Here is a 21037-nt window from a genome sequence, read left to right as displayed (position 1 = left end):
CTGTGATTGGTGACTTATCAGTGGGTGGAGAGGAATTGACTTGCTCTCAAAATGGCCTCCTAACCACTCCTTTGTCCTTAGGTTTTTATTCAGCAAACAGTTATTAGGTACTTGCTGTTTGTTGGTACTGGTGTTAGAAGTTGAATGACAAGCCAGTAATTGCCCTGGGGAGTTGCATTCTGAAAGAGGAGGCGGACTCAAGGGACAGGGAGGTACAGAGGCCTGTGGAAACACAGGGAAGGCTGCCTTTAAGACAGAGAATACTTCAGAAGAGACCTCCCGTTGGCAGGGCTTTTGGGAGGAGTTGGCACTGGCAAGGCAGAAAAGAGAGGAAAAGTGGGGTTTTGAGATAAAGTACAGTTGGCAACTCTAGGAAAGCAGTAAGGGACCGATTTAATTCAGTCTTATTTATTTCTCACTAGAAAGTAAAATAAGTAGTTTAATTTTTTTCTGCTCTTCTCGAAGCTGTATGTAAAAGTGTTGTCAACATTGCAGCAAGATGTTACCCAGTTGGAATTGCTTGTATCTATTTACATTGCTTTAGTGACTGTGGGGTAACTGATCTTAAGAAACTTAAGTTCATCTGGGAACATAAATTCTAATTACTGGAAAGATTAAGATGATCATAGTAAGGTAGATCATTGTGGTGGTTACCTGTTTAAACCTTACTGTTTATCTTTTTCTCTATCTTTATCCACAAAGATAGAACAAAAACCAGAAATGCATTAAATGGTATGTTTAAAATTTCAGAATGTATTGTCATTACCTCTGTGTTGTTAGTCTTGTCTAAAACTATAAACCATTTTAGAATTCTGTGCTGTTTTGGACGTGTTTATATGTAATGCAAGAACTAAGTTGACCATTTCTGGGGAAGAGTACAAATTAAAAATGGATGTTACTGTTTTTGAATTGGGTCAGCTTTGACATGACTCTTAAATGCTGCCTTTTATTAATAAATGTAGTAGAAATGTTCAATGTGGGGGGGGTTCTTTTTATTAGAACAGAAACAACACCAATAAAGGGGGAACATATGGGCTTCCCTGATAGCTTAGTTGGTAAAGAATCTACCTGCAGTCCAGGAGACCCTGGTTTGATTCCTGGGTGGGGAAGATCCTCTGGAGAAGGGATAGGCTACCCACTCCAGTATTCTTGGGCTTCCCTTGTGGCTCAGCTGGGAAAGAATCTGCCTGTAATGCAGGAGACCTGGGTTCGATCCCTGGGTTGGGAAGATCCACTGGAGAAGGGAAAGGCTACCCACTCCAGTATTCTGGCCTGGAGTATTCCATGGACTGTATAGCCCATGGGGTTGCAAAGAGTTGGACACAACTGAGTGACTTTCACTTTCATATAGCTTTTAACAGATTTTAGGCTCTAGGATAGTTAGGAAATGTGGTTTGGGTCTGGATAATACAATGAAGCATTTCTTATCAAATAAAAAGAGTCTCTCTCTCTCTCTAAGGTTATGAGAAGACTGATGATGTTTCGGAGAAGACGTCACTGGCTGACCAGGAAGAAATAAGGACTATATTCATCAACCAGCCTCAGCTGACAAAATTCTGCAATAACCATGTCAGGTAGGAACTACCAAAGAATTATTGGGACCAGCTACCACAACAGGGCTTGGGTGGGCATCTCCCTGGCCCAGCTGAAATGAAAATACTTGCAAAGGAGCTTTCATTAAATCAGTTTAATATTTAAGAGCTTCTTGAAGCAGTGTAGATCAGCTGTTTCTCTATCTTCTAGCCAATAAAGTGATGCTAATAAGAATATAGAAGTAGGAAAGAGCAGAAAGGCTAAGCAGCCATATGCTGCCGATTCTATTTATAGTATCTGAATAATGAAAGCAGTTCATGGGTAGGTGCCTTTGTCTTAAACCTGTTAATAGACCTGTGAACTATTGTTTTTGATGAACAGGTTTTCACCTTTTAAAATAAGTCTTTGCAATTCTCTTAGAACTCCTTTGTGTTAAATAGTCTTTAAATATTGACTTTTGATGCTTGCGGAATTTAGTGTGGTGTCCAAGAATGGAGGGTGTGAGAATTCCTTCACTGTTCTATTTTCCTTCCAACAATAATGTAAAAGTATACCTCTTAGAAGCACTGTTCACTGAGTGGCTCCTGGAACCAAGTGAACACCACCCCCATCACCACCACATGCCAGCCCAGTGATTTCCTGATGACAGAACTCCTAGATTTGTGAAATGACCATTTAAAATTAATTTTTACACCTTCAAATTCTAGAGAAACTTCTCTGAGCTTGAGTTATGTGGTTAATCTTCTATTTAATTAACAAGAGGAAGATTGGATGTTTCTGAGGCCTAAATGATGGTATCTTCCTGATTATGGACACATCTGATGTGTTTAGTGTGGAGTCCTACTCAAGTTTCTAGAGCAGCAGTGAAGAAAATTCAAACAGACCCCCAGAAAACTCCCCATTTCACTGATGTGGTCCAGGGAAGCCATCTCAATTTTATATTTCTGGTCCTGCTCAAATTGTTGATTTTGGGGGGCAAGATTTTATTTTCTATTAACATATTATACACTACCTTAGCTAAAGTTGCTCTTCTTTGTAAGCCATTGCTAGTAATGATAACAAGGGGATTGGCCAAAGAGAACAAAAGAAACTATGCAGAAAATTAAACTCTTACTACTTAGACAATTCCTTTTGTTACTGAGTCTCAGCTTTTGCTGCTTGCCTTAGGACAAGCCAGTAATTGACAAGTTGTTGGAAAAGGAATAATGACTTTATTCAGAAAATCAGCAACTGAAATGGTAGGCTCACACCCTTACAGAGAACCCTCTTGCCTGAGTTAGAATTCAGGCGGCTTTTATACCGAAAGTAGAGGGAGTTAAGTCAGATACTTCCTGGTTCCCATCATCCTCAGAGACAATGTGTTAATTTCTTCTTGCAGGCATTTACAAGTGGGCGTGGTCAGGATGTTTCCTGTGAGCTAAACAAAGGTATTTTAGCTTAGTGCTCATTACCTAGTAGGCAGTGTTCAAAGAGATGGGCTATTATGCATCATTTAAGTTTGTAGGAAACATCCCTTTAGTGATTAACTTGTAATATTGTAATTGAAAACAAAAGATTCTTTCTTATTACACTTTCACTCCTTTTCATTGAGGTTACTGACCATTTGCAGTAGTCTTCTGGTTTAAAACAAAGGGCTGTTGTTCATCATCTAATTTTTTATATGGTGATAATAGAATTTTATAAATATGAGTGCTATTTGTGGAGTAATTAAGTTTTATGCTACTTTTCATTTTTGTTTTCTAGCACTGCAAAATACAACATAATCACATTCCTTCCAAGATTTCTCTACTCTCAGTTCAGAAGAGCCGCTAATTCATTTTTTCTCTTTATTGCACTGCTCCAGGTAAAGTCATGTTGTAAAACCTTAGCTCAGAATAATGTGTTCAGATATTAATAAATGTGTTTCTTAAGCCCATGACCAGTCTTCTGAAGCTTATCTAAATGCAGAGAGATAAGCTGGTTTGGGTGGGCATTTCTGGCTCCTGCTGTAAGCCAGGTTAGAATACTGCTGCTACCTCTTCAAGCCTTTTGATTCATTGTCATCAGCTTATTTTAAAGTGAAGTAAAGTAATATGGCAGGGACTTTTCATTTTGGATGGTAAAGAGGGATAGGATTTTTTCTTAAAATAGTAATTTATTTTAGGAACAGCAGTATTGTCAATTATGAACTTTAGAATGCAAAAGTTACCATTTTAAAGCTTTTTTTGTTTTGAACTTGGGTTAGTTGTAATCAGAAAGAAAGATTTGTTTTATTAAAAAGTACTATATGTTCATGTAAAAAGAGTAAGAAAATACAACAAAGCATAAAGAAAAAAATTGAACCTCTATTATTTCATCACCAGGAAAACACAGCTACTCTCTTAAAATTTGAGTGTGTATCCTTCTGGTCTTTTTTTTTTTTTCTATCCCAAGCATTGTTAATTGACTTGTAAAAGGGGGATCATAAAGTGTATCTATTTTATTATCTGCTTACCCATATAGTAATGTATGGATATTTTTTCCCATATAATTCATTGTATTTCTAAAATACCATTTTTAATGCTTTATGAAATTTTATTGGCTTGGTCAAAAAGTTCATTCAGGGTTTTCCATAAGGTGTTAGGGAAAAATCCGAACAAACTTTTTGGCCAACCTAATTGGAGAAGACTCTTGCAAGTCCCTTGTGCTGCAAGGAGATCCAACCCGTCCATCCTAAAGGAGACCAGTCCTGGGTGTTCATTGGAAGGACTGATGCTGAGGCTGAAACTCCAGTACTTTGGCCACCTCGTGCAAAGAGTTGACTCATTGGAAAAGACCCTGATGCTGGGAGGGATTGGGGACAGGAGGAGAAGGGGACGACAGAGGATGAGATGACTGGATGGCATCACCAACTCGATGCACATGAGTTTGGGTGAACTCCAGGAGTTGGTGATGGACAGGGAGGCCTGGCGTGCTGCAATTCATGGGGTCGCAAAGAGTTGGACAGGACTGAGCAACTGAACTGAACTGAATATTGAATGCATGTGCTGTAATTTAGTTAACCAGTCCCCCTTAGTAGGTGTTAGTCCTACATATGACTGCTTCCGTGAAACTAGTATACTCTCTTCCAGCTGCTTACTAGATTCAAGCAAATTGCCTCACCTGGTGTTAGTCCACCAAGTTGGTAAAATCGATGAAGCATATTTTAAGAAGCATTAAGATTTTGTTGTTTTCAAATGTATTACAAACTTGCTAGTTTTACTGAATTTCTCTTCCATTTTTATTTATTTTTTTCCTTCAAATAGCAAATACCTGATGTATCACCAACAGGTCGCTATACAACACTGGTTCCTCTCTTATTTATTTTGGCTGTGGCAGCTATCAAAGAGATAATAGAAGATATTGTAAGTACTTTTTTTTCATAAATGTAACACTGTTATTTTATGTACATATTTTAAAATAGCAATTTCTAAGTTGTTTTATTCTTGATACAGGCTGTTTAAAATATTCATCTTAAAAGTGTTTAAGATAATGCTCCCATTCCTGGAGTTAATTCCTCTTGATTTCTATAGGATTAATATTACAGAATGCTTGTTACAGTGATCTCTTAAGTTTGTGCCTTTGTGATGAAATAAATTAATTTGAATGTAGTAATTAGCTTAGAGAGAAAACTATATTTGAACATTATTTTCAAGTATGCTCAGTTTCAATTTGAAGGTTATTTCAAGTTAAAACACCATAACCTCCAAGTTATATAAGGTAAAAAATTTTTTTTATTTTTTTATTTTTCCATTTTCCGTAGTTTTCACCTCATTAAACACCTTTGATTCTTTTTCATTTTTTTTTCACTAGTTCTCAGTTTCCTTTTATTTTATTAAAGGAAAGTAACAGCAAATTTGCTATTTTTATTATTCTGTAGTAGTAAAGAAAAGGGGAAGTCAGTCAGTTTCCCCTTGATAAAATAAGTTACCCAAAATAAAATTAGGCTTTTCTTTTTCCTCTGTTTCACCATTATTTTAGCTACTTTAGTTGAGGAAGCTAGTATTTTTTTTCTATGCCCTTTAAATACATTGGCTGTCTGAAATGACCATCTGTCAAGCCTTAGGCAAGTCAGATGGTAAGATGAGGAAAGACTGAGACATTCTTTAGAAAGCTCCAATGTAAAGTTGTACAAATATTGATATTATTTTGTAAAGAATCAAATTGGGATCTCATGAAGAACACATGAGCTGTAGCATTGTTAGGCCAATTAGAAATGGGTCAACTGACCACAGAGATCATCAGCCTCACTCAAGTATCTAGGTTGTATGTGTGCATGCGCCTGTGTATAAACCATCATAATCTCTAGTTGAAAATGGCTTACTTACTGGGACCACTAACTGAAAATTCATGAGCCTCTTTTCTTGCCTGTATCACTCTGCGCAGACTTACACTCCTTGACTTGCACTTGGCGGTCCTTGAGAATTGGTCTTTAAAACAGTTGTCTTTCTTTGCCTTTTGCATTCCCCTTTCTTCCTCTGTTGAGCCTATTTTTCATTGAGTACCTCTTATTTGCTAGGTATTGTGCTGTGGTTTTTGCATTTTTTTTTCAGTTAATTTCCTTCAGTGACTTTGAAAGCTAGATTTTAGCTTCATTTTAAAGTTCAAAAAGCCGAAGCTTAGAGAGGGCATGTAACTTGTGCAAGAAACTGTTAAAATCTGAATTCCATCCAGTCCTATGCGCTTCCTCTGTTTTAGTGTGGTGAGTCACCAACAATAATAATAACATTTATTTAGCTTCAGGGAGATGGAGGAGAGGTAGGTTCAGTCCCTGAGTTGGGAAGATCTGCTGGAGGAGGAAATGGCAATCCACTCCAGTATTTTTGCCTGAAGAATGCCATGGACAGAGGAGCCTGGCAGGTGATGGTCCAGGGGATCACAAAGAGTCTAGCATGACTGAGCACACACTACAGACATAACAACCTTCAAAAGATTACTGCTATTATCCCCATTTTATAGATTAGGGAGAGGAGGCACAGAGGGGTAAGGTAACTTGCTCAGGGTCACAGGGCTAATAACTGAGACTGTCAGAAATCAGACAGTTTGGTTCCAGCGAGTTCTGCCTTATAATCACTGTTATAAGCTGCTTTTCCTTTTTTCTTCCCCTCTTTTCTCTAGAAAAACTGCAAGTTCTCTAGCTATTGTTTCTAGTATCCTTTTCTATGAAAATATATGGTAAATAAAATGGTAGGCAAGAAATCTGCTTGTTTTTAACAGAACTCTTATTGGCATAGCGTAATAATTGGGTACTCTTGAGAAGCAGCTACCCAGGCAATTCCTGAAGGGTGTAATAATAGTTTTGTGGGCAATAAGAGCACCATGTGAAGTAGTTCTCCAGTAAAAACATTTTTAAGAAATTGACTAAAAATGTTCTGGAGGAGTGGTTTAATACATTTATATCAACCTGTAAAGTAATAGGAAGATTGAAATGTTACTTTCTAGAGAAGGAAAAGCAATAAAATAATAGTCTAGATAGTTGGACAGAGTATCTTTATCAGTAATTATTAATACATTCATTTGTTCATTCATTCAGCAAAAATGTATGAAGCAGTGCTTAGATGCCAGGCATTATTCATTAGGATTTGTATTCGGATGTGTTAAACTTTTGCTGCAGTGATAAATCATGTCCCAAATGTCAGTGTCTTTAACATAAGTTAATTTTTTATGTACTCGAAGACACTGTGCGTTTTTGTCCAGGAGGAAGGCAGGGAGGGAAGTCCACTGTTCATGTAGCCACTTAGGAATGCAGCTGAATCAGGGCTCTGCTTTGGGGGATATCAGTGGTCACCAGAGCAGAGGAGGAGAGAGAACAGAGGGCCTCACTTCTTGTACATTTTGGCCTAGAAACGGTACATATCCCATCTGCTTACAGCACGACATTAGAATATACAAAAGGGAGCTGTAATCTCAGTGTCCATAGGTATTTGTGGTTGTTTAGTCGGTAAGTCATTTTTGACTTTTGAGACTCCACGGACTAGCCCACCAGGCTCCTCTGTCCATGGGATTTTTCAAGCAAGAATACTGCAGTGGGTTGCCATTTCCTCTTCCAGAGGATCTTCCAAACTCAGGGATCCAACCCACATCTCAAACCCGCATGTTCTGCACTGTAGGTGGATTCTTTACCGCTGAGCCACCAGGTAAGCCCTGCCCATGAAGACAGAGGAGAACTAGATATTGGGCTTCCCTGGTAGCTCAGCTGATAAAGAATTCACCTGCCATGCAAGAGACCCCAGTTCAATTCCTGGGTCCGGAAGATCCCCTGGAGAAGGGAATGGCTGTGCACTCCAGCATTCTTGCCTGGAAAACTCCATGGATGGAGAAGCCTGGCAGGCTTCAGTTGATGGGTTCCCAAGGAGTTGGAAATGACTGGCAATTAAAATTAACACTTTTGGTAATAGCTGGTATGAAAACCAAGTATCTTAGATTAAGTGGTGTCGTAAAGATAAAGAAATATAGAAAAATGAATTCAATATATATTTAAGAATAAAATTGACAAGATATTACCATCTGACATTCTACATATCCTGCTTATCTTATTACTGCTTCATCTCCAACCACTAGTGTGTAAGTTCCCTGAGAGCAAGAGTTTTTGTCTTTTGCTCATTGCCATATCAGCAGTAGTAACGGGATCTGACACAGTGCTTTGCCAACATTTATTGAATGAAGAAATAGATTGCATGGGAATGAAAAGGAGAGAAAGTACTTACGAATCTCAAGTTCCTGGTTTGTGTAAGTGGCTGCTATATGGTTCCATGTCTGAGACAAGTAGCAGGTCTTGGGGGATAAAATCAGAGATTGCCCTTAAGACATAGTTTGAGATGCATTTAAGACTATCAAAGGAAACTGCCAAGAAGGCCACTGAATGTAACCTTCTGGAGCTCAGATGAGAGTCTTGACTGGTATGTTTGATGATGATTATCACTGAAATTATAAATGAGCTGAGAGAGTATTGAGTGAGAAGCAGAGAAGGCAGGGAGTAAGCGTTGAGGAAATCCGTCACTGAGAGCTGAAGAAGAAAGGGCCAAGGTGCAAGTAGAACGCCTGGGCTTGATGTCTGAAGACATGCCTTGAGAAGGAAGGGTTCCCAGAATGAAGGGGTGGTCAGCACTGCACACTTAAGTACCGTAAATTTCATGATGCAGTTTATACAGTACAGTTTACTGGAGCACTGTCAATCAAATATTGATAATAGTAAATCATTCACTAGTTCTCAATGATAGTAAATGAATTCTGATTACAACTCAATAGAGGTATTTTAATTTAAGGAATAGCTATATACATTTCTTCCAAACTATATAAGTTTTAAAAGGAATAAGGATCTTCTTTGGAAACAAAGATGCTTTCTTTTTGTAGTAATATGATTAGAATCTATCTGGGTTGGATCCTTATGTATATTCAACACAACAACGTCTCAACAAGTAACCTAATTTATTGTGTGGTAGGAAGGTTGAGGAAGGAGAGGCTCATGTATAAGAATTCTCTGCAGATGGAAAGTAATATTCAGGATCTCCTTAAGTTTCACTAAGATTAAATTTCCAGTTTAAGTTGAATGTTTCATTAATTAGCTTTTATTTGTCTCCCTCAGTTGGAAATCTAACTATTGTCTGTCATAGATGTGCGTTGTTTTGAAAATATTGGCACCACCTTCAAATACCTAAATTTCCCTTGGACTATTATTTTGGGCCAAAATTTATTTTGGGTTGCTTCCTAATTTTCCAAGATTTTTTTTTAACAAAGAAAAAAAAGAGTAAGTAGTTTAGAGTTTTATCAATCATAAAATATTCTCCACTGATGCTGTAAAGTTAACAGAACTTTAAAAATTTATTTGCAAACCTTTGCTGTCAAATCATGTGCTTACTTTTGGAAGCAATAACTTGTCTATTTAAAGTCTGCATTATGACACTTATTAGCAAGTGTTTTATTATGGGAGAGAATTGTAGTGTGTTCCCACATGTGGATGTGGCAAGAATTCTTTTCAGCAAGCCTTCCGCAGAGGCGTTCTGAATGCCCCATTTGCATTTTGCGCAGTTCAGTGGCTGATTGTTTGGATGAACTGAGCTCACACTACCAGCTATTATGCTGCTCCTCGTGAGCATTGCTGGGTCTAGGAGTGCTCATCTACAGGCCCAGGCTTTTGTCTGGAAAAATGTTTTCATTTGTGCCCTGTGAGTCCAAAAACCATGTTTCTTCTTAACTCATTTGTTTTGCATTCATGCCAACCCACCTTGTGATCAAATATGTGTAGCTAAACCTGACTGTTGGGCTTTATATGATAGAATCTTTGAGCTCAGAATCAGTTACGCTTAACACTCCTGCAGTGTCAGCAGAGGCAGCTGTGTTATACTCAGTGCTGTAAGTTTAGACAGAAGCCCTGGAAAGCCTCTAGTTGAACTGTAGAGAAGTTAGCCCCCTGACCACTCAGATTCTCACCTTTCCTCTGACCCTCCTTTTCTCTTACTGCTATACAGTCTTGGCTTTGGCAGCTCTTCAGATTCACCCACCTAGATGTAGACTAACTTGCTTGTTTAATGCTCAATTTATTTGTGCTTTGGGAGGAAAGAACATGAGATTCAGTGACTTCTGAAGGTGGGGGAGGGGCTGTTGGGACCAGTGGGTAGAAGCAGTGTTGTGCCAATGGTAGATGTGTTGGTTCTCGTTGTTGACAGACATTGGCACGTCATTAAATTACAGAGGATGTGCTTAGCCTAATTAGATAATGAATTTCATGAGAAACTGAAAATATTTTGGTATCATTGTTCAATGGTAGTTATTACAGATAATTCTCCTGGGCACTCTTCCTTTTAAGTAAGTTATTTAAGCAAAAGTCTAAATCAGTCTTTTAGCTCTGTCTTTTCTAATACATTAAAATTTTAATCTTACCTGTGCAATAATGTAAGGTCTTGTTGAGGCCACACACCTGTACTCCTAGAAAGGGAATAAAGATGCTATGGATTGCACTTTCCATTTTCAAATCCCCACGTACTCTGATTGTTCCCATCACCATACTCTGGGCTTACTTATAAAATTGATACGGGTGTGAAAGGATAAAAGCCTTGAGAAACATAAGTTTAAAGGAAAAAAATCTGACTTTTGTTACAGGTGCTATCTTGTTTTGTTAATCTCATCCACTTTTTCACAGTTTTTGTTTTTGCTTTTAAACTTTAGAAACGACATAAAGCTGATAATGCAGTGAACAAGAAGCAGACACAAGGTAGGAATTTTACATTTTGTTTCTCATATCTGTCAAAAACACTCATGGTGATATCTACCAATCACTTCGATTAAATATAATTCAACTGAGAACACTGTGTATCTCTTAAGTTTTGTTTTGGAGTGTTTATTAGCATGACACTTAAATTCACCTTAGAGTGATTTACAGGGGTAATGTAATATTTTTGAAATGTAAAGTTTTTAATACATTTAAATGCCTCATAGCAATGTATTCACAAGTACTGTCCATAAAATCTGCAGTTGTTTTATCAGTGTTAAATGCTACGAAATGTGTGTGTGTGTGAGATCTATAGATGTTACTCTAGATAAGATTTATAGAAAATAGTCAGGTGTGATGTTACTTGGCTACAAGGCATGTTGGAAGCACTTTGAGTTATCCTGTACTTACGGGTGATAAATGCTTCAGAAATAAGTAGAACCAAGCCAGCTTCTGGGAAGCACATGGCATGCTGATATGGCTCTGTACTGTGGGTCTCATTTTGATAGAGTCGAAACCCAGATGACCTTTAACACAAGCAAATAGATCACTGTTGCTTTCAATTAGAAAAAAAGTACCCAGGGGCATAATGAAACAGACATCTTACCCCATCCCTGAGCTTTCCCCATCTGAGAATATCATCTCTCTCTGAAGTTCCTTGTTGTGGTGAGGATCAGCCATGTCTGCCAAAATTAGCTGGTAATTAAAAATGATGTTTTTATACAGCTATGATTTTTGTGGATTTCTGTCAAAATGCCTAATTTCTCTTCTCACCACCTTCTACCAAAGGAATTATCTGCTGATAGTTGATGCATTTGAAGATGGTACATTTATTAAAGCATTACCTAAGAAATTAAATGTTTATTGAGATTATACTTATTATCAGACACATGAAAAACTATAAGATGGGAACTCTGTAAAGGTGAAAAATGATCTTGTGTGGAAAATGAAGGGTTCGCATTATGTGATCCCTAGATTTTTGTAACAAATAATGATTTCTGTGTCAAATGCTTTACGGATTCAAAAGCAGGAGAGAGAATTGTGGGGTAACTTGAGCTAGGTTTTGAATTTGGCGAAAAGTTTGGATAAACAGAGGCACTTGGGAAGGGCATATATTGCCTGTTGTGCTGCCTGAGGAAGGAAGAAGAGACGTTTTCTGAATAGAGATGAAGACAGCCGTTGGGTTGCTTTGTGGAACCACTGCTAGAGGGCCAGATGGAGAAAGAACATTCGTGGCAAAGGAAAGCAAAGACATGATCAGAAAGGTTGTTGTTGTTGTTCAGTCATTAAATCCTGTCTGATTCTTTGTGACCCCATGGACTGTAGCATGCTAGGTTCCCCCGTTCTCCACTCTCTCTTGGAGTTGCTCAAATTCTCGCCCATTGAGTTGGTGATGCTGTCTAACCATGTCATCCTCTGCCATCCCCTTCTCCTCTTCCCTTCAGTCTTTCTAATCATCAGGGTCTTTTCCAGTGAGTTGGCTCTTCTCATCAGGTGGCCAACGTATTGAGAAAAGTAGGTTAAATTTACAGGGCCTTGAGTGCCAAGCCAGGGGATTCCAACTTTTCTTATATATACTGAGTAGCTGGAGAAAGTTTACAAGCCAAAAGGAGAAAAGATAAATATGCAGATTAAAGTTGGAGAGCAGAATGTCATTCAATAGGGGGCTGTTAGAAGCCTGAGGATTAAGCTACTCTAAGAGTTTAGTTAGAAAAGGACAGCCATAGATACTGAAAAGGGGAAAAGCTCAAATGTTTCAGGTATGGGTATTTTTTGCAATGTGCAGTTTTTGCATGTGTTTTCCTGTTACTCAGAAAGTTCAGCAACAGCTTTTAAATCAGAAATATTTAACTTTTTTTTCCAGTGCTTAATGTATCCTATGGCAGAGGGGTCATAATCTCAGGGACTAGCAGTTAATTATTTTCAAGCCTTGGCCCAAGAATTCAACATTGTACAGTTGGAGAGTAGCCATCATAGCTGCTACTCTAGGCTGCCACACCCTGTACTAATCAGTTCTCTGATTTTCCAGGTACTTGCCTACTACCAAAAAAATTCCCTTTTGCCTACTAATCAGGAAAAATACTCTGTCTTAGTTATCATTCTTGTTTCACCTATTCATTCTGGATTAACAGGATTAGCTCTGTAGGTTAAAAGTGAGAGGAAAGGCTTCTATAGTAGCCTCTTCATGTCAAAAAGAAAATATTAAGGCTTACATATGGGCTTCCCAGGCGGTGCTAGTGGTAAAGAACCCGCCTGCAATGCAGGAGACATAAGAGACGTGGGTTTGATCCCTGGATCAAGAAGATTCCCTTGGAGTAGGGCCTGGCAACCCACTCCAGTATTCTTGCTTGGAGAATGGACGGAGGAGCCTGGCAGGCTACAGTCCATAGGGTTGCAAAGAGTCAGACACAGCTGAAGCGACTTAGCATGTACTCAGGGCTTACATATAAAAACCATTTTAAGTCAGCAGAATACTTGGAAAGCCCATATCCAAGAAATTATGGTCTTTAATTTGACTTGAATATTTGCTAAGAGAATTGTATCCTTTTTTTTTCTTTGCCCAGTTTGAATATTGGTCATCTTTGATTTTGAAATTGATCAGAGTTAACAGAAACGTTTGAGTAGGATACCGCTTGTTGTCAGAGGACTCAGATTACTTTATATGAAAGCCATCTGTTATTAGGCCAGACTGAAATTCGATTTGCTTTCCTGAGTTGAAAGGCAGGAATGGGTGTAGGAGTAGGAAGGGAGTTATTTTTTACAGATAATTTTTGACAGACATTTGAAGTAGTTAACTTTAATTTCATTTTCTCAGTGTTTACCAAGACCATGTAGTATATAAGACATCTTTCCCTCAGATTCAAATATTAATCTTTATATATTCTTAGCAAAATGAATATTTTCTCTCCTTATTTTGCATTGAGGCAACAGAGGTGACTATTTCCCTCTGTCATTCCCTAGTGACTTCAGAAACACAAACCCATGATTTCACTTACCACATTTTTAGCCATTTAACTGTGGACTGATACATGTCTGATGCCTCATTTTCACCAGTGAATGAACTCAAGCAGGGATTAAATTCTAGATTCTGCGGAGGGCAGGTCTTCTTCATCTTTGTGTCCCCGCATCTCTAGCCCAGGGGCCCATCCTTAACAGGTGCTCTGTGTGAGTAAAGGAGCCACTCTCTCTTTAGATACTTCAGTACCCATACGGAACCAAGAAGAAACTAGGAATGAAAGGAGCCTCCTTGAAAATTCATTATCTAGGCTGTGAGCTAAGTGGAAAGCCGTATTTTCAAAGCACTGTGTCCCAGACTGTTTTGCAGGCACTGATGAAAAACTACTCTGGTGGCAGTTCTTGCTGTCTCTTTACTTTGTCTGTTGAAGTCATTACGTCATTATTTTACTCTGCTCAGTCTCCTGTGAACACAGTGCCGTTTCCACGTACCACTTCCATTGCCCAAAGCCCCAGAGTACTGCCATATTCGGGATGCCCCAGTTTCCCCGACATCTACACTTACCTTTGTTTTCTCTGATTTCTTCCTCAGTATTTGAACTCGCAGTACTCGACGTACCCTATTCCATGTGTTTACATACACTTGGGAGCCAGTCTCTCATTGTAGATCCTTAATTGGATTTTCTTGGCCAAATTTAGTGCTGCAGAAATTTGTAAATGATACATTTGTAATTATCATCATAATATGTATGTTGAAACCAGTTCCCCATATGAATTTGCTCTGGTGGTTGAGCCAGTTCTCTTTTTAAACTGTAAGCATATGCTTTTATTTTTTTGTGTGGGAAACTACTGTAGCTGTCATGCCAGTATTTTCAAGAGGAATGACAGTTTCACATAAAATCACAATCAAGAGGCCTGGGAAGGGATGGAGATCTAAAAAATTAAAATGAAATAAGCCTCTTATGGAAATAGATTTGCTTTTTTAAAATCCCAGGTTTGGATATCTTCCCTGAAGGGTGGTGTGCATACATCCTGCAGGCGGGAATGTCTGGGAGATGCCTGTGACATCTGGTATCAGCCCATCAGTCACCTGACTGGATGCTGCTGTTGAATGAGGGTCACCATTACTGCTGTTAGTTTGTTTTCATACCTCATTTTATTTGTAGGTATTGATAGCTATTGGATTAGAACAAATCTTTAATAAAGCAGTTTTGCTTTATCTTAATTTAATGGAGAAAAAGACAACAGCAATTTCTTTTTAACTAGGCACATAGCTAAAAATAATAGATCTCATCTCCAGCTGCTTCATTCTTCCCTGGAGCCACATCTGCCTCTTCGGTAGTGGAGTTGAGCAGGTGGCAGCTGATAACCCCTAGCAGGCTACGTCCCTGCAGGGCACATAGTTGCTTATCTCCTACTGGAAGCGATTTCATCTTTAAAGTCCTTTATGAAAAAGACATTGAGTTTTTGTGGGTTGAATTTGTTTTAGGTTGTTAAGGCTGTGGTGACCTACTACCAGGGCTAAATCCATCTGGTTGAGTTCAACTACGTGCTAAGGGATTTAAAATAGCACCATTTTCCTGGCTTATTCAAAAAGCCAGTGTGCAGCTTTTTCGTCTAGCTGGAGGCATCTGCATGTCTGATCCATCCATAAGTCTGGACCTGTACTCTGCTGTGTGTACATAAGTTACCTATAAATAGTTCAAAGATGATATTGTTTCCATGAGCTTAAAATTTGGACTTAAAAATTGAGCACTATTTTACAAAGAATGTTTTCAGATACCTCTAAGATTATTAATATCTTCAAATTAACATTTAAACATTTTAGGATTTCATAAATTGAACTTGTTAGATATTTTCAACAGAAGCTCTGGTTGAAAAGGATGTATTTATTTAGGAGGAAGTACAGCCCTAGATTGGCTTTCATTTGTCCCAGAAATAAAAGTTGCACACCAAGAAACAAAAAACCCACTGAGGAAATTGAGGGCCATAGATAAAGGAGAAAAACAGGTGTGACTCCAGGTTAGACTATTTATTATTTCACTTCAGTGGGTCTTACTGAATATCTACATTGTGTAAGACCCAGTGCAGAAAATGCAGAAAGAAATCAGGCTTTGTGCCTGCTCTACAGGAAATTAGAATCTGGTAGGGAAGGTAAGATGCTCACTGATATTATAATACAAGATAGAAAAACTAATAAAGGCCAAATGAAAGAGGTGGAGATTTAGAAATGTCACGTGCAAAGTTCATAAAGACAAGGGGCCTTTCAGTAAGCAGAGCTGTTGGGATGGTTGCAGGGCTGATCCAGGAGAAAATGGGGAGGCGTGAGGTATATTCTGGGAATAGCAAGTAGAGTTGTCCTTCAGTATCCATTGGGGATTGGTTCCAGGACCCCCACGGATACCACATCCAATGCTCCAGTCCCTTATACAAAATGACAGAGTGAGTCTCAGATGCAGAACCCAAGGAAATGGCAGTGGGCAGGGCTGAATGTAATCTCTTTTGACTATTGCATAGGATACATGACTGGGAGCAGTGGAGACAGGAATGGGGAGACCAGATAGGATAATAATTTGGAGGCTTTTGAAAACCAGAATGAAAAACTTAAAGAGAATTATGAAAGGGATGGCTAGGTTCCCAGTCATACTTTTGAACAAAGAGGGTGACAGCTGTATGGGGAGGTGTGGGGTGAGACACAAAAGGAGACTGAATTTTCATTGATTAGGGAAGAGGAATAGGGCGGTGTTGATGAGAAGTCAAAGGGAAATACACAATGGATAAGTCCAACTGGACTTGCCACCAGAGGGGAAGCCCCATCAAACACCAAGTGCTGCTGAATTAATAGAGGACTGGGACAGTGATACCCACTAAAATGAGCATTTAAGAAGTCCTAAGATAGATAAACAACAAGAATTTACTGTGTAGCACAGGGAATTACAGTCAATATCTTATAGTAACATATAATGAAATATAATGTGCAAAAAAAAAAAAAAACCTGAATCACTGTACTGTACACCTGAAACTAATGCAGTATTGTAAGTCAGATATACTTGAGTTAAAAAAATAAAAAGTGACAGTTCTTAACTGGAGTTCTAGTTCTAAACTGGAGAGTAACCAGGGAGTCCCTGAGAACCGAAGCCTGGCTACAGGGAAGGTTGTAATGAATCATTGGCAAAGCAGTGAAGGGAGATTTTTCTTTCAAGGAATTTCTAAGTTATGGGAAGGAAAATGCAAATGATTCATGACTCTAGGCAGGATTGGGGAAAACATTTTGAGCAAAGGAGGTTCCGATGAGTTAGTTCTCCACATCAGGTAGCCAAAGTATTAGAGCTTTGGCTTTAGCTTCAGTCCTTCCAATGAATATTCACGGTTGATTTCCTTTAGGATTGACTGGTTTGATCTCTTTACTGTCCAAGGGACTCCCAAGAGTCTTCTCCAGCACCACAGTTTGAAAGCATCAGTTCTTTGGCTCTCAGCCTTCTTTATGGTCCAGCTCTCACATCCATACATGACTACTGGAAAAACCATAGCTTTAACTATTCAGACTTTGTGAGCAAAGTGATGTCTTTGCTTTTTAATATGCTGTCTAGGTTTCTCATAGCTTTTCTTCCAAGGAGCACGTGTCTTTAAATTTAATGGCTGCTGTCACCCTCTGCAGTGATTTTGGAGCCCAAGAGAATAAAATCTGCCACTGTTTCCACTTTTTCCTTATCTATAAGCAAGTTGATAAAAGTAATATTAATTAGTTGAAAATCTCTAAAAAGAATACGGACAAGAGTGGAACTCAAAAAGTTCCCTTTGCCTTTGTCAGTACACCCCAAGCAGGTTGTTGCTTAACTTGACCTTTCTGGGGAAGTTTATGCAGGAGACTTTTGTGCATTTGCCAGTTTGTGCCACAAGAGGTTTTTGCCTTCAGGTTATCTTTGTAAGTAAGGGTCTACGTAGTGAATGAATTGATGCTTTAATTTGTCTATGTTGGTTTTCCTTCTCTGCCCAGTTCAAAACCATAAGCTCAGCAGCACTCTTACCCTTCTCAGTGCATTAAAGCTCCTCTTCAGTGGTAACTCCTGTATAGGAGTTGCAGCATGCTGCCTTTGCGGTGGTTTCTCTGTTTTATGTGACAGTGGTAGTGCCCATTGTCCCCTTGGATAACTTGCCTTTTGTTACCTGCTTCAAGAAGTGGCTTGATTGCCCAGGAATAGCAGGCACCCCACGGTACCCCAGTGACTCTTTCTCTAACAGTCCTCGTGGTAGACCAGTCAGATGGCTGCGGTAATGGCTTCTCTCCCAGGTGAGCCAGCACCTGTACCTTATGTTCATCAAGTCCTGAAAGACTGACAGTTTCTCCAGAGCCTTTTTTTTTTTTTTAATTTTACAATATTGTATTGGTTTTGCCAAATATCAAAATGAATCCGCCACAGGTATACATGTGTTCCCCATCCTGAACCCTCCTCCCTCCCCATACCATCCCTCTGGGTCGTCCCAGTGCACCAGCCCCAAACATCCAGTATCGTGCATCGAACCTTCTCCAGAGCCTTTGATTAGGGAATTTCCAAGGGACTGTAACAGAATGTTTTCATTTCAGAAAAGACAGCCCATTACAACAAAAGCTGTTAAGTAGCATCCTGCTCAGTAAAAACAGGTGACATTTGAGGTGTTTGTTTAAAATCTGAGCTCTGCCATGCATATTGTCAGACTAATTAGCCCATGTGGAAATTATAGCAGGTATGTTTGGGGAACTACTGAGAGGTGGAAGAGGTTTGCATTGAAAAGAATGAGTTGTTGTGGCATCATGAGACAGGCCATTGGCATAATTCTGTTCCAGCTTGTTCACAGTCCCCTTCACCAAGGCATCACTGGTCATCTCCACGACTCACCTTCTCTAGGGTTATGAAGTAAGTTTACTTTGGGCTCAAGAAAGCTGAAAGCTCAGCAAAGGACCCAGCGTCACTTCTTGCTTCCTCTAAACCTGGCTAGAGCTGGGTCAAAGGAGGTCAGTGATTAAAAATAACTAGGCTGCTGTTTCAGTCACCAGTCTATACATGTGATATGGTTTATTTTCATTGTTCTGTGGTTGGATTTTAAGAACCAGTTCAGAAGTAAAGACAGTAATGAATTGTGACTGACCTTTATACTCAGCCAGTATTCAAGCCTTAAATTGTACAGAAACCTTTTCTATATTGTGAGCTGTGATTTTTAACTTCACCAGAATTCTGTGTTGTTCTCTATATCCTAAAATGGGTCTAGCCTCAAGTTTGAAGAAACTGTGCATCCAGCCTTTATTTCTGTGTTCCAGTTCTGTATGCAAGAACAAATGAAATTGGGGGTAAAATATAGAAAGGGTAGAAACATCCCAGGGTCTAAGAAGCCTCCAGGTGATGCTGATGATGCAGATCTGGGGACCACTTGTTGAGTACCCAGGTTCTGTACTACATCCAAAGATGTGTTTCTCTACCTAGTTAGAATTCTAAGTCAGTGTAAGACATTAAGGTAATTTACACTTGTATTAATCCAGTCCACTGTAACTTTCAGAATAAATACCAAATACTTATCAGATTGACAAAATTCAAAGGACTGATAACAATTTGTGCTTGTCTAAGTTTATTGTCAGTGGGACTTTATATATTGCTAATGATGGTATAGATTGCAGTAGGAATGAATCTGGTTGTATCTGATAAAAGTACGAACATAAATACCCTAGAGCCAGCGGTGCTCCTTTGGGAATCTTCTCCTCTAGGATACAATCATGTAAATATATTTCAGTGTTGTTTGAGGTGGCAGAAAAAGCAGAAGTCAACGTTTCCATTGAGAGGAGGATGGTTGAATACACTATGATATAGCTGTTATGTGAAAGAGTTGTTTCACAGCTGGTCTGAAATAGCTCTATGCTGAACTCAGGGACACCTGGAATTGTGATGCTGAAACTTGGCCAAGAGAAGGACAAGATGGACTAATTGGTGAATTATAAGGTGCTTTGTAGGGTTTGAAACTCCCTGGGGCACCCAAAACTTGCTTCTCTGCTGGGTTTAAGGATGTAGACGAGTGGTAGTTTAACTGAGTTGTAACTTACCTGGTTTAACCTGTAACATAATCTGACTTGTCTAATTGATGAGGGGGTATAAAAGATCCCCTGGAAACATCTTCCCAGGCTTCCCTGAAGTTAAGATTTATCCTCCATATCATGGAGTTTAAATCCATGTCCTCGGTGAATGAGGAAAAACCCTGGAGGTCTGTGCCTAGAAGCTTTTTGGGCTCCTGGTACTTGCCTGGGCTTTTAAGCTACCACTCCTTTTCCAGCTATACCACATCCTCTAGTTTGATTAAAACTTTTCTTGAATGCACCCTGTGGAGTCTTGTGAGTCTGTTCAAATTATCTATCCATTTGTAACAGATGCAAAGATACAGGGATTATTTTTCAAAAAATAGACTGTCTCCATGCTTTGTCCTGAAAGTATATGTTAAGTGGAAAACCAGGTTGCAGAGAAATACATTTTCTGAAAAGAAAGAAAATAAACATACATGTGTCTATGCTTGTCTAGAGGAAAGTATGAGGATGAATCAGTTAGCATTCCTTACCTTGAGAAAGTGGGATGAGATGAGGAGAGACATTCAGCTTTTCGTTTTATATAACTCCTGTTGGCTTGGATAGTAATACATCGATTCTGTAGTTTGGTAGAAAACATTATTGGCTGAATATGTATTTAAAAGCTTCTTAGGCGTGTCAGTTTTTGTAGTAAGACATATTTTACAGTGTGACTCCAGTGATGAATAGAGAGGAAACACTTGGATGGAGAGGAGGAGAGAAGAGGCTAGGTGGATGTACTGTTCTGGTGGAGGCAGGCATTCCCTATGAGATGGTAGAACTGGCTGGTTTATAGAGGGAGGGTGCTGCAGAAGGGTCAGGTAGGGGGGTCGAGGATGTAGATGGGCTCGAATGTGCATGGAGAAACCATCCAAGCAAGGTTGAAGGGGATGAGTATTGGTGGGGGGATGGAGAACTGAAGCAGATTCAGATGGTTTTCCAGGTTTCCATGAAAGTGGCCACGCTTCTAACCTCCCTGGTGGAGCAGACTCCCTGGCATGGTCTGCTGAGTTTGGTGAGCCTGTTGTGACTCTTCCAGCCTGTAAGGGGAACCCAGTGGAGTGGTTCAGAGCTATTTTTGGATGTGAACTGACAAACCTCTTCCAAGTGGCACCATTTCAAGGAGGGTTAGTTAAGTTCCAGAGCTGGAAAGGGTGGCGCAAAGCTAACATCAGAGGACGTTCCTGTCCCAAACACACAGGAGCATTAGTGCATCTACTGGTTGCATAACCATTTCCAGCTGCTCGCGTTGGAATCATTTA

The 21037-nt window shown here is 39.3% G+C and overlaps 1 protein-coding gene across 1 annotated transcript in view; it reads left to right on the top strand.

Annotated features, from left to right (window-relative positions):
- Positions 1–888: 888 nt before the first annotated feature.
- The window catches only part of ATP8A1 (ATPase, aminophospholipid transporter (APLT), class I, type 8A, member 1), a 208377-nt gene continuing 188228 nt past the window's right edge, over positions 889–21037 (top strand). Inside the window, exons 1-5 of the mRNA XM_010858921.1 lie at positions 889–913; positions 1460–1574; positions 3277–3376; positions 4797–4895; positions 10696–10741. Coding sequence (XP_010857223.1) covers positions 889–913; positions 1460–1574; positions 3277–3376; positions 4797–4895; positions 10696–10741 — 385 coding nt within the window. The remainder of the gene's footprint in view (positions 914–1459; positions 1575–3276; positions 3377–4796; positions 4896–10695; positions 10742–21037) is intronic.

The sequence above is a fragment of the Bison bison genome, unplaced genomic scaffold (assembly GCF_000754665.1).
Source record: "Bison bison bison isolate TAMUID 2011002044 unplaced genomic scaffold, Bison_UMD1.0 scf7180017864451, whole genome shotgun sequence".
Taxonomy (NCBI): domain Eukaryota; kingdom Metazoa; phylum Chordata; class Mammalia; order Artiodactyla; family Bovidae; genus Bison; species Bison bison.
This window is presented reverse-complemented; position numbering and strand designations above follow the sequence as displayed.